Source organism: Drosophila mojavensis, unplaced genomic scaffold (genome assembly GCF_018153725.1).
Source record: "Drosophila mojavensis isolate 15081-1352.22 unplaced genomic scaffold, ASM1815372v1 contig_231, whole genome shotgun sequence".
Lineage (NCBI taxonomy): Eukaryota > Metazoa > Arthropoda > Insecta > Diptera > Drosophilidae > Drosophila > Drosophila mojavensis.
In genome coordinates, this window is record NW_025318772.1 from 2,810,854 (window position 1) to 2,824,963 (window position 14,110).

The 14,110-nt window shown below is 42.6% G+C and overlaps 2 protein-coding genes across 9 annotated transcripts; one reads left to right on the plus strand and one right to left on the minus strand.

The window, feature by feature from the left end:
• Positions 1-47: 47 nt before the first annotated feature.
• LOC6574745 (protein RUFY3) lies at positions 48-11,654 on the plus strand. 8 transcript variants are annotated; one of them, XM_015167630.3, is made up of 7 exons: positions 909-1,180; positions 1,266-2,281; positions 6,007-6,440; positions 6,503-6,753; positions 6,818-7,253; positions 9,919-10,016; positions 10,802-11,654. In XM_015167630.3, exons 2-7 carry the CDS (start codon positions 1,279-1,281, stop codon positions 11,454-11,456), a joined length of 2,877 nt encoding a protein of 958 aa, XP_015023116.1. In that variant the 5' UTR covers positions 909-1,180; positions 1,266-1,278; the 3' UTR covers positions 11,457-11,654. The 8 variants fall into 8 exon arrangements, with proteins under 8 accessions (XP_002000774.2, XP_015023121.1, XP_015023118.1 ...); XM_015167633.3 differs by having other exon boundaries at positions 914-1,180; positions 1,266-2,143; XM_002000738.4 differs by lacking the exons at positions 909-1,180; positions 1,266-2,281 and adding an exon at positions 48-515 and having other exon boundaries at positions 5,980-6,440.
• Positions 2,854-5,973, minus strand: LOC6574746. The gene is made up of 5 exons (XM_015167637.3): positions 3,904-5,973; positions 3,361-3,803; positions 3,228-3,309; positions 3,062-3,174; positions 2,854-3,006 (listed from the first exon to the last, which is right to left on the minus strand). The coding sequence occupies exons 1-5, from the start codon at positions 5,837-5,839 to the stop codon at positions 2,953-2,955; spliced, it is 2,628 nt and encodes an 875-aa protein (XP_015023123.1). The 5' UTR covers positions 5,840-5,973; the 3' UTR covers positions 2,854-2,952.
• Positions 11,655-14,110: the final 2,456 nt, after the last annotated feature.

Sequence of the window (14,110 nt, forward strand, 5' to 3'; positions counted from 1 at the left end):
TCTTGGTGCAAGCGGTCATACTATTGGTGTAGCATGCAACAGCTGTTGCAGTTGTTCCACTTTGGCTGTCGCGCTTTGTTTATGTTTGTTTTTAGTGTGCAATAAATAATAATAAAACGAAAATACCACTTTCCACCATTCTTAATTAGCTGAAAATTAGTTAGTGTGTGTGTTGGCATATGAAATAGTGTGCTGTGCAATGAGTACAGACGATTTATTGGTGCGTCATGAAAAAAGCGACGATTCAACGTCAACATCAACGTCGCCACCGACGCCAACGCCAACGCCTGTGCCCAGCTCCTCATTGAGTCGCCTGCGTAACACATTCCGCCGTACCGAAAGCATCTCTAACCATATTATTAACCAGATTTCTACGCAATTCTCAAATGCCGCTGCTGCAGCGGCCGCCTCAGAGATTATAGATGGCACAACCACATACCCTGAGATGCCACAAACTGTGGCTACAGTCTCCAACACGCCAACAGCAAGTGCGCAGCCCAAGCGCAAAAAGCCCGGTGAGTGCAGTTAATATACTACAGTGAAAAGTAGCAGGAGTGAACAGCTCAACTGCTTTCCCTTATCACAAACAAATGCATATCTTCCGTTAGACCAAAGTCTTATTAATTAGATTATATATCCGGCGAAAGTTTTTAAAGCATTGATTAAAAGGCTTTTCCTAACGAATTCATTAACACTTTTTCCACAGAGAAATTCGTTATAAATAAAATATTTTATATTTTACTTACATTGAAATAAAATCATTCAATATCTATTTACATTTCATATTTCAACTAATACTATATGAGTTATAATAAACATTAAAAAGTGTTTAGCTTTAAGATAGTGTTCACTGTACTTACTTGTTTATAACGCGAGTCATATGATTTTAAAAATATGCCAAAGTTTGAACCTTGAACCACCCTAACGAAAGCTCCTGCAAAGCTGCACTGCTAATACCCAGTTGACAAATCAATAGAAGCTTTTGCTTCAGTCTTAGTCAACGCAACAACAGGATAACTGAAAGCAGCGTCTTAAAAGAATACCAACTTAAACTTTATTATTATTTACTACGTTTTATTAAGTATATATTTATATAATAATAAATATATAAAGTGCTTGTTAACGAACTGTGCTAAGCAACTGCTGAAAACCCTCAAGCCGAACTCAGCAACTTTTTCACGTATGTTGTGTGCTGCAAGCTTTTTGCATGTATTGTACAATGCGCTCATTTTTGGCTATCTATTTTTATGTGGGCACTTGTGAAGTAAGTGCAACGCCATGCGTGGACTAGTCGAGGAGACAAAGAAGTCAAAGCTTGGCACCACCAACACCACTACCAACAACAACAACAACAACAACAACAATAACAACAGCAGCAGCAGCAGCATGGGTAGTCGTGGCAAGGCTGCGCTTACCAGCGCCAGCTCATCGCGACCCTCGAAGGGTGGTGGGATTAAAACGCCCACAACAACAACAGCAGCAGCCGCCGGTGTTGCAGGCAAAAAATTGCCACAAGTCGGCGCAAAGTCCAAGGCAGCTGCAACAGCAACCACCAGCAGTAGCAGCACAGCGGGTAGCTCCAGCGCCAAGCCAGGCATGGCAAAAGCAGTTAAAGCTTCGAATCCAACCCCACATGCGTCGCATGCAGCAGCAGTGGCTGTTGCAGCCGCAGCCGCAACCGCACCTGCACCTGCAACACCCCAACAAGCGCCGATGCAGCCGTACAACAACAACAGCAGCAGCAGCAGCAACAACAGCAACAGCAGCACCCTAATTACCTTGCCAAAGGCATCGCATGCGAATACTAGTGAGGAGCTGGCCGGAGGCGTCCAGGACACCATATATCTTTGCAATTTTCGCGTGTCTGTGGATGGGGAATGGCTGTGCCTCAAGGAGCTGCAGGACATCGATGTGGCCAACGGACAGAAGACAGTTGGTGGTGGCGCAGCTCTGCTAAATACTGCAGCATCAGCTGCTGGCGTTGGCGGTGGCGGTGGTAATGGTGGTGTCACTGGAGTTGGTGGTGCGGGTCATGTGCAACATCGCACGCAATCGCAGCAGCAGCATCATCAATTCGGGCAGCGTAACAGCAAACGCTTTTCGGGCCTATCGACGGGCAGCGCGGGAGGATTCGAGGATAACGGTATTATGGCAATTGAAAATCTAATCGGTCGTCGTCTGTGCGACGTTGTCGGCTCAAATGCACTTGCAACCGCACCGCAACAGCACCACAAAAATGTGGGCCTCATCGGTGGCACGTTAGCTGAGTGGTCGCATCTCTGTAGGTTGCTTCTTGCCGTCTCTATCTCTCTCACACACACACACTCACCTACTCTATCTATCTCTCTCTTTCGGTCTTTCTCTCTCTGAGTTCATTTGCAAGCGTTATAGTTTCTGTTATGTTAACTTTGTAATTGTGTAGCTGTTATGTTAAGTTTTCTGTTATGTTCAACATATGAATCTTAAATGTTCGCTGCTACGCTTATCCTATTGAGTAGAAGTGACTGGACTAACTAACTAACGGCAAATTTAAATGCTTAGCCATAGCAGCATTGGCTGTGCCTCAATTTTGATTGGGTATTAAAAGCTGAACATGCAATATTAAATATTAGTCCTCATGTTTACATCTAACATTTCTTGTCATCCAGTTATCACTGTACTTTGACACTTTTCCTGCTGTAAACTCACTAAGCATAAGCGTAGCACTAGCTAATCTTGATTTGGCATGCATTATTGCATTATTATATTACACTCTTGCTTTGCACTCGCTATTGTCTGTGCCACGTCGAGTGGGCCCCAATCTTGGATCTCGTTTCGTAACTAGCAGCATGGCATCGTCGACTCGAACGTGCATTGAACTTAAATAAGTAAATATATTTGTAGAAAAATAATGAAACACATTGGCGAAAAGGAAAAACGGTCGACAGTCGACAGGCGTCAGGCAAATGCTCTTTACTTGCTGTCATCGTCGTAGGTCGTTTCCCAGCTGGCACCGTTTTTGGATGACTGTTTAGAAATAGTGTCTAAGATTTAGCATAACCAAGTCTCAATCGGGACTTACCTCGCCCACCGAAGAAGAAGGTGTTTGAGACTTGACTTCCACACTTTCAGTCTGCGCTTCGAGTCTATTGGCCGTCGCACTACTTGGCTCGACTTTATGGTTGAAGAGATTCTCTGCAATGGATGACTTCAACTTTAGGTTTCATTTAATGTCTCTCGCCACTTACCTGAAGCTTTCTTTTCACTGTACAGTTCTTTTTCATGCACACTCTCTCTTCTTTGGCTCGTTCTGCTCCCGCTGGGTCGTATCTGCTTTCGGGAGGAATTAGTTAGATTTTCTTTGAGTTGCTTACTACTTACTTCCTTCTCTTTTGTCCTCTCTCGTGTTCTCTCTCTCACGATCTCTGGCTCGATATCTCCAACCCTGTCTCTCTCTTGGCAGTAGGCCAGCCCGCCCTTTTGTCTTTTATGATTAGATTTGTTTACAAGGCGGTCGTCTGTTGCTTCCAATTTGGGCTCCGAGTCCAGCTGACTCGACATCTTTTTCTGTTTCTGTTCTCTGTGCTTTTTGGACTTATCATTTTGCAACTCTTCTTTCTGCTCTTCACTCCGGTCTCGATGCTGATCTCGTTCACGCAGCAGATGTTGGCTCGGCCGTTTGCTGGCGACTTTGGGGTGTTTCTTCTCCGATAGGCCGTAAAAGGTATTGTGTTTCTCTCGATTCGACTTGATGGGTAGAAACTTTCTTGGAAATTGGCAAACTAACGAAGATGTCGAAGAAGAATCACTGCGATAAAAATTACCTGAAGTGTAGATAAAATATTATTCAGATTATTTGTTTATTTTATCAGAAAGTTAGTTTAATGGGCAGATTCTCTACTCAAATAGATTAGATGAACTTACCATCGTCCGTTCCACGCAGCATTTGATTTTCCATGTCATTTAGGTTCCTTGGACCCCGTTGATTGCTCACCACGCTCATGCCAGGAGTCATATTGGAGCCCCTAAGAGTGGTAGTCATAACAAGCGACTTTTTAGCAACTTTATCTGCGCCTCTCCTAAAAATTGAACTCCAGGTACTCTGCTTGGAATCATTTTTAATGGGTGGAGTTTCGTAAAAGTGTTCGACAGGCTTTGCGTCGGATTCTTTAATGATAACAGGCGAGCTGGAATCCTTTTTAACGTCTGGCTTACTTCGGCTCTTGTGCAGGCAACAACAGATAAGCAGCAACAGCAGCAGGAAGATCAGCGCCAGAAAGGCTGCCACATAGCCCACATAGCTCTCGTCGTCGCAATCGATGCATTCCTCGCCCTGTGGATTCTTATCCGTTTTGACAAACTGCGTATCCGCACTGCTTTCGTTCTGATGTTGGCGCGGCGTGCGGGTCTGTTTGCGCCTTGCCGGCGTGTTCTTCGTTCTATTTTGGCCTCTGACATTGCTATTCTTATTGCTTTTATTGTTAGGCTTTTTGCTTTTATCCGCCGAGTCGTGCGCCTCTTCTTCGGGCAGAGTTTCGTAGTCCTTCAAGTCGCCTAAGTCCGGCAATTGCTCGTCCTCCTGCGAGGAGCGATCGTCTGCAGAAGTAGGGCAGGTCAGTGCCTCATAGACTTGCAGGACACCGCCTAGACCCGGATAGAACAACTCATCCCGGTAGTGCAGCTGCAGATTCTCACGTATCCAAATCCTTAGCTTCTGATTGTAAACCTTCGGACTCATGCCCTGGAATCGATAGCAATTGTTTACCGTCTTGTAGAACTTGACCAGGATGGAAGCGCTGTCCGGTGAGCGCAGATTGTAAATGCGTCGGTGCTTGAAGGGCAAAAAGATGTTGGTCAAGTAGCCATTGTTATCCTCCACCTCAAGGTGCGGCAATGGCACAATCATCATCTCGTTCTGCGCATCATCATTGGCACATCCATGATCCAGCAGAGCACAGTTGGAGGCGTCCATCTCCGTGCTCTGCGAATTGTTGAGCTTAATGGGCTTAATGTGAACGTTCTTTAGCCGGGCGAGTATGTCCTGCTCGGGCATCTTCCAGCCGTTGCCGTTGGTGTTGAGCACCGTCAGACACTCGCGGTAGAGCGCCACCAGACGCTGCACAGTGCACAGCTTGAGGCGGCCAGCATAATAGGACACCTGTGCCACCGGCACCATGTAGTACCTCAGATATCCACCCAAAGCATCGTAGAAGGCGCGCTGCATCAGGCGACGCGACTCTATATCCGACACTTGCTTGAGAACGTGATTGATGGTATTGAAGTACTTCATTAAGCTATAGACAACGCTATCGGCGATCAGGGTATTCGGATAGAACTTGGGCACCAGCAGCTCAAAGTCCCGGCGTGCCGATATGAGTGCAATGTCCTCTGTAGAAAAGCAATGCTTGGGATACCCGCCAAACAGATTGCTGCCCATGAAGTGCTCCATCCCACTTTCACATTTCTGGACGACGTTGCTGTCGCACTGTTGTTGCGGCAGGGACGACGATGTGGACGGGGGCTGCACTTGCTCCCCTGGTTCCAAGTCGATAGCGGCCTCCGTGTGCTGGGGCGAGGCGGCTGCATAATATGTGGCTCGGATGCGATCCTCAATGCTGCGCAATCGGTCATTCTTCTCAAACGGATTGTCCTTGAGCCGTCCCACCTTGTCCTGGCCCAAGTCATCATTGGTGTTCAGCTTATTTCTGTACTGATGCAGCTCCGAGCTGAGCATCGATTGCAGCGTCAGCTCGTTCTGAAAATCGTTCGGCACCTCCAGCGTGGACAGATCGATGCTGTAGATGGGACAACCGCCGGGCGCCAGGAGCAACAGCAACGAGAACAGCACACAAATGTTCATAATAATAATTTCTTTATTGAGTTTTCACATTGTTTTTTTTTCCCTCTGAAACTTAATGCGAAGGCACGTGACAGCATTTCGGAGTGTAGCTAGCAGTAGTCAGCCAATCAGCGGCAGAACGTAAAGAGCTGACACTAAAGCCCAACTCTCGGACTCTTCCCTTGCAGCACGCGACACGGCCGAGATTGAGCGCAGCAATTTGGTCAACATCTGCAAGCTGGTGGTGAAGGAGCTGCTGGAGCAATCTTTGCGCTATGGCCGCATGCTCGACTCGGACCATTTGCCGCTGCAGCATTTCTTCATTGTCATCGAGCATGTGCTGGGCCATGGCCTGCGACCCAAGAAGGGTCTGTTGGGGCCGCGCAAAGAGCTGTGGGATCTGCTGCAAAGCGTCGAAAACTATTGCCCCGAGGCGCAAGATATTACGGCCAGTGTTCGGGACTTGCCCACGGTGCGCACACACATAGGACGGGCAAGGGCCTGGCTGCGCATTGCCCTGATGCAAAAGAAGCTATCCGATTACCTGCAGGCGCTGATCGAGCATCGCGAGGACTCACTGTTCGAATACTACGAGCCGCACGCTCTGATGATGAGCGACGAGGTGGGTTTCGCTCCGTTGCATTCTGCTCTGTCTGCTGACTCCTGCAACCCATTGCCTTTTAGATTGTTGTCATAATGGGCATCTTGGTGGGCCTGAACGTCATCGATTGCAATCTATGCGTCAAGGAGGAGGATCTCGACTCGCAACAGGGCGTCATTGACTTTTCGCTATATCTACGCTCCAGCTCTCGCAATGCTGAGGTTAATGAGGATTCGAATGCGCCAGTCGCTCAACTAGATGACGCCGGACAGGGCAATATGATTGCCGTGCTGGACCAGAAGAACTATATCGAGGAGCTCAATCGGCATTTGAAGTGCGTTGGCCGCAGCTCAAATAGTTCTGCTCAAGAAGTTTCTCAAGCGTTCATCTTTTCACAGCGCCACTGTGGGCAACCTGCAGGCCAAGGTCGAGTCCCTGACCACCACCAATGCCCTGATGAAGGAGGATCTGGCCATAGCGCGCAACAGTTTGCTCGCCCTGCAGGCCGAGAATCAAGCCATGCGTCAGTCGGCCAGCCAGCAGGCAGCTCTAAATCAGTCGGACAACAGCTCCACAGGCAGCGGCAGCGATAAGGACAAGGACAAAGAAAAGGACAAAGTAGATGGCCTCAGCACGCAGCTGGCGGAGGAGCGCAAGCGCTGTACCGAGCTGGAAAAAGAGCTCAATCTGCAGATCTCGCTCAAGGCGGAGTCCGATATGGCCATGAAGTTGCTGGAGAAGGACATTCACGAGAAGCAGGACACGATTGTCTCGCTGCGTCGTCAGCTGGACGACATTAAGCAAATCAATCTGGAGATGTATCGCAAGCTGCAGGTGCGTATGGACAAGGACAGACGATGGACACAGCTAGAAATGGTCGCGTGAGAGAAAGTATGGGAAACACTTTTAGGGAGTTACATTGTATTGAAATAGGGGAGATGAGGAGCAGTAGAAGTAAATGCAGACTTAGCCATGCAAGCAGGAAATATAATGTATAGATATTTTTTCGGCAAGTTGAGGATTCATTAATGGTTAATAGCCAGGATTAAGGATATCTTATGAAAAGTTAACTAAAGTGAAAATATGTATACTTTGAAGCGGGATAAACAAATTGGATCTATCAGGCTTTATAGCCCATATTGACTACTTCAGAAGAACTTAAACTTGTATGAAATGTTAAATGGGTTAACTCTATTCTAACTTGATATGATGACGATACTCGTTGGGTTAACTTATCATTATGTACGGTGCCCAAAATTGCTTATCCAACAGGGAAACTCAATTCTAACTTGATGTGATCTATGATCTCTTTGGGGTAACTTATCTAGTTTTAGGGCTTCCCAAATTTCTTTCTCGCGACCATCTCACCAACTAAACACAAACACACATACGTACACATAAGAATCATCTCACATTCATTAAGCTAAATCCATTTGGTCGACAGTCATTCGTTTCTTTTGTATTTTTCTTCGGTTTTGAAATGTAAAAATTCAGTAATTCAATTCATACTCCCCCAATCGTAATGTGGCTGTTGATAAGACGCACAAATCATATCGAATCAAATCAAATCAAATCAGATAATATCCCGTACTCCAACCCGTTTGAAATTCAATTAGGAATGTGAAGATGAACTCACACAGAAGGGCGAGATGGTCTCTCGTTTGCAAACGAAAGCCTCACAAATTGGTAACATTTTACAATCGCTAGAAAAGAAATACGAGTCCAAGCTCGTCGACCAGCAGCAGGTGAGCGCCAGCTGTGGCGGCGATCGATCGCCCAACACGCGTCGCCAGCAGAATCTCCAGAAGTTCGAGGCACTCACCAAGAAGCACAAACAGGACACCGGGCCGCCCCTGAAGCGACTGCACCTCAAGATGGACGGCATACCGCCCTTCAATCCCAACAATTATCGCAAGTCGCCGGCGGGTTCAGCCTCGCTGCAATCGCAAGCGGATCAGGCAACAGCCAAGACGCCAACCTCTGCCAAATCCCTGAACGATGAGCTAGCCGAGGCGGCGGCTGCAGTCACTCAACATTTCAAGGGCGGGGGCGATGGCTCACGCAGCGACTACGCCTTGTCCCGGGAACAGGAGGCAACAGGACAGGGAGACGACTAGACAAGCGACAAACTACAGTTTATTTAATTGTTAAGAAGGCATTTACTTAATATACTCGTACTACAGTGATCGCTCACTAAACCAAACAGTGCAATTCGATTCAGTTCGAGACAGGATTTTATTTTTTAAGATTTTAACTGAGGATGGCTCTTATATATGATTTAAGGATTGATAATCCTCTCTGACTCTAAGCTGCAATATTATGAAAATAAGTTGTGATGTATAATATGTAATTCATATACTCTGACTGATTGATTGACTAATGATCTCCGCTATTTATGTATTTCTACATTATTTCTATATTTTATTTATTTATTTTTATGATTAGTTTGACAGATTGATTGAGTGACTGACTAACGATCAACACTTTTCTATATATATTTCTCTATATATAAAATCTTCATTAGATTATATAAATGCTTTCATTGATAGACTGACAATCCAAGTTTTATATAAGCTGGAAGAGTCAAAAGTCATTTCAGCAATTTACTTAAAGATCTCTCAACTTATAATTCAATTGCAATTTAATTACACAACTTTTTGTTTAGATTTAGTCTCATTGATTGATTGACTGATTGTTATCCTACGCTAAGACTCTTCTCTTATGTCTGCTTTAGTATGCTTTTAGTATGTTCCAATTAACGAGCGATCACTGTATTCAATCTATTGTATGCTAGGACAACTAGAAACCATTCAAGTACCAAATGTTGAGCTCTACAAGTCCCAAAAAATATATAAATATACAAATAAGTAGAGCTGTTAACCTAACTGTAACTCAAAGTGCAACGGCTTAATATGTTTATATTTTAGAACGAATAAAAATGTATGTTGCCTTTAGTACTAGTACTATATATATAAATATATATAGTAACAAAGTCATATGTTATAGATATATATAAACCTATAATATATAGTGCTAACAAGTTGTTGAAGATTCTGCAAATTATAAGCTATTAGCTGAATGCCCCAAGCCCCCTCTTAAGTATTCCAAGTATTCCCAATTGCATCGTGATGTATAGAGCTGATTTATTACATATATTATATCAAATATATTCAAACGATATGCATATAAATACTCTCTAAATGCTTTAAATTTAATTTAAATATACTGAAAATCAAGTCAATCTAGTCAAATAACTATGTAATTATATAAATATGTATGTATGTATCTATACATGTTAATGGGACTATATATACACACATACAAATCCACACAAACACACACGCTAATACATATATATATATATATATACAAAGAAAATAAAACTTATCCTAACTGGAGCCTTTCATTTCGTACTAACCCAAATATAATCGCATTATATGACGAACGTCTTGGAAGAACTGGTACAAAAGATTCTCGCCTTTTTTGTCTTTATCAACAGGATTGCAATGCCTCGCTGACCCACAAAACGGAGCTAATGAGCAAACTAGAGTGCCAAAAGGAAGATATGGCCAGCACAATTGAACAATTAGAGAAAAAGTAAGAACTGAATCGAGTTTGTTGATAGATGATATTTGGTTTGGAACGACTTGCATTGATTGAAGGGAAGCTTTATAGGGGAGATAGAAAGACAATATTTGAGTTGACCTAATGATCATGATATTTGGGAATATTTTGAATTACGTGTTTCGCTGAATAAAAAATATGAGCTGTTTTTGTCACGTTCAATTGTGATTATAGGGGTCCATATTTCATCAAATTAGAGTGCAATCTGCTATTTCTGAGCTTGATTAATATAAAAAGTAAAAAATATGTGCTTTTCTAACAAACATATTTTTTATTCACATATCTATAAATATAGTATTGTAATGTTAATCTTCATATTCCTTATGGTTATAGGGCAGATTTCCATAATATAACTTGTTCTTGGACGCAAAAGCATTACTCGATGATCTAGAGACATGCTTTAGCTCTTCTTCTTAGATTGGTTACTGAGAGAATAGTTGCATGAAAAGCGATAATAGAAGAGAGATAAGCATAATGGCTTGAGTGTTGATCATGAACTAGACTGTATTTATATAGTTCTATCGGCTCTATATTCTATATTTCCTAACAATATTTTTAAAAGTGTATCAAATAGTAAGTAAGTCGTTTTATAGTGAGGTACTCATTTAAAGGATATTAAACTTTAAGAAAGAAATGTAGAAAAATTCAAATAAATTAGATCATCTAGTTTTCAGACTACCCTCGTACTATACATTCTCGACCATAAATACGCCCCTTAAATTGAACGGCATTAAAAGTTAAATTTTTGCTATCCGCAGATGGACTAATGATAAAAGCAACTTGGGCGAGATATTGAAGACCACCTCTCAAACGCTGTCCACGCAGGTTAGCGCTTGCGAGGAACGAGCGGCACGGGCAGAGGCTGAGACGCGCATTGAGCGGGAGTGGCGCGTATCCTTGCAGGAGAAGGAGCTGAAGCTGAAGGAGAAGATATCGACGATGCAAATGTGCGTGAAGGAGCTAAATGAGGAGAGGCAGAAGAACGAGAAGTTGAAGCTGGACTTGGAGAAGGTGCGCGCCCAATGGTCGGAGGCGCAGACAACGCTCGAGGAGCTGGGCATACAGCTGAGCGTTAGTAAGCTGAAAATCTCCGAGTTCCAGGACAACGAGCGACGTCAGCTGCGGCAGCAGCAGCAGCTGCTCTCCGGCTCGTCGCAGTCGTTGCAGCAGACGCTGCCGGAGAATCCAGTCAGCTCACCAGGCATATGGGCGCCCGATTCCATTGCCACTCACTGCACGGCCTGCACCAGGGAGTTCAATTTGACGCGTCGGAAGCATCATTGTCGCAGCTGCGGCGAGATCTTCTGCAAGACCTGCTCCGAGCATACCCTGCCTTTGCTCAACGCACAGGGTCAACCCGGCCGGCCGGTGCGTGTGTGCAATGCGTGCTATGCGGCTACCTCTGGCAAGTGATCCACAACGAAGCTCATTTCCATACATAATATTAAACAATTGTAGGCTATTTACGTATAGTTTGTTATAAACAAATATTGTTCATCATCATTTTTTGTGGTAAACAGCGCTTGCGTGTTTGCAATAAATGTATTTTTATATTCCTATCATTTGAGATGAAGCCTTATTAAGTGTTAAATAAATGCACACAATACATTACATGTTTTTTATTTGAATTTTCGAAACAGGTTTTGTGTCTGTTAACTTAACAGTAGTTGACTGGTCACCTTGCATTTAGGTATTTTTGTGGTATTTATTGTGTTATCGATAGTGGATAAGCTGCTGCAATTGATGACAGTGCAGCCCTTTGAGGTGGGCGGTAAAATTTAAATTTACATTCGGCATTTGTTTCTTGAAGTCTGAATTTCGTTCTGAATATTATCATATACAAATAAAATATCAAACAAGTATGCGATTTTTAAATATCTTTCTAAGCAAATTCATTGCACACTCTATATTTGATATCTCCTAATAATACTGATTGTACACCTGTTCTTAAACAGCTCAGTACCCGTCATAGACCTGTTCATATATGTATATAGTCAAAATTGTGTTCAAACAAACTCCCGGAAAAGAAACAACTGCAATTCGGACGCATTTTTTGTCAGTCAATTTGTCGGCCATTATATAAAACTAGAGGACGCAGTTTTTTAATTAAATCAAATAAAATTCACAGCTGGCTGCATACAAAATGAAAAAAAAAAAGACTACATAAATACAGCCCGCGGGTCTATAAAAGTTGTCATTACCATAACTTCAGAGTGAGAGAGAGCGAGCAGTATATAGGTATTAATAAACCCGATATTTGGCTGGGAACCACACGCCCTGACTCAGGCCCAGGCATATGGACAGATTCGAGAGCTCAACTAATAACAGTTGCCCTCAACGAGCTGTCAAAGGGGCGTTTATTTCCACGCAATTGTAGTTGTAGTTGTTGTCGTTGCTTTCACACATAACTGAGGGTTAGATAACATAACTGGGCGGGTTGCTCAACTATGCAGCTATGGGGGTTAACTCATCGAAATCGGAAACAGTGTTCGCTGGCACAAAAAAAGATGAAAACAATGGCTGGGAAGGTACTCAACAAAATTACATAGTATATTATATAGATGCCATTTGAAAAAATACAAATTAGATTAAATGACAAATGAAATTGGAGAGAAAATGTACAAAGGATAACAAATATATAAATAGATGTATGTACGAGCATATATATATAGATGGAAGTTCTTAATGTTTTCAAAATTTTCACTTTAACTCAGGTATTTTAATATTAGAATATATACATATATGTATATATATATATATATATATATATATATATATATATATATATATATATATATATATATATATATATATATATATATATATATATATATATATATATATATATATATATATATATATATATACTTTTACACATTATGATTTCTCTCCCATATCTATCTTGTTTAATCCAATATGTGTGTGTTTTATTTTTTTCAACGAAGTTCTTATAAGTTCTATGAAATTATTCTTTTGGTTTAATGATCAATCTGCCAATCAATCAATCAATTAGCATACATAAAAATTGTTCTAGAATTATTAATTTATTTTAAAGAATTTCTTTCAATTATAGTTAATCTGGTTTTTATTATTCTAATTATATTTTGTAATAAAACATGCCACTAATTTTTCAAAGTGTACACAGAACTGAGCGAAACTGAGGCGTTGCCTCTTCTTCTGATTATTATTACAAAAATTATACATCCACGGCACAATATGTTGCGTTGTTATTATATGAATTAGCAGAGAGGCAGAGTGTCATAGCCAAAGTCAGGCCCGTTGGCTGCCTGAAGAACTGTGTGACCTTGTTATGGGCACAATGTGACCAGCTCAAATTACGCAACACAAGCAGCATAATCTGCTCAGCTAACGAGTCCTTAAATGGTGCCCATTTATGTTCGGGTGTCAAATGGAAATCGCAATATTGTATAAATATATATATGTGTGTGTGTCTCTGTGTGTGTGAGTGCGAATGGTTCCTTGAGCCATGTCACGGCAATTGTTTGAAATCGGAGCATCCGGCTTGCCTGTTTGATTATTTGCCAAGTCTGTGCCAAATTCCAAAGAAATGCTTTTGGCGTGTGTCAAATGACGAACAGGATATTGATACTCTATATATACACCTACCTATGTGTATGTGTATGTATGTATGTGTGTGTGTGCTATAATTCGATTACAATTACAAATAAAATCAAAGATCTGCATATGACACCAGCAAATCTTGAAATTCTGATGAACACAAAAACTTTGTGCTGTGTGAAACTTCGGCACAAAGCGAATCTTGTACGTTTCCTTGAATTTGTAGCTCCCAGCTCGAGACCTGGCCACGTGCTAGCTGAAAATGGCTTCCCGCACTCAACCACTCGCAACAGCAGCAGCAGCAGCAGCAGCAGCAGCAGCAGGGGAAGCAGGAGTAGCAGCAGCCCACGCCACGTATATCAGCAAAATGTAATTTCATGGCTCAACAAACTCAGTGAAATACATGAGAGTTCAAAGTTTCAGCTTGTTGCAAAGCCAAGGCAAAGCACAGCCAAGACAATTCGTGGCCATGCTGGCAGATTCTGGCC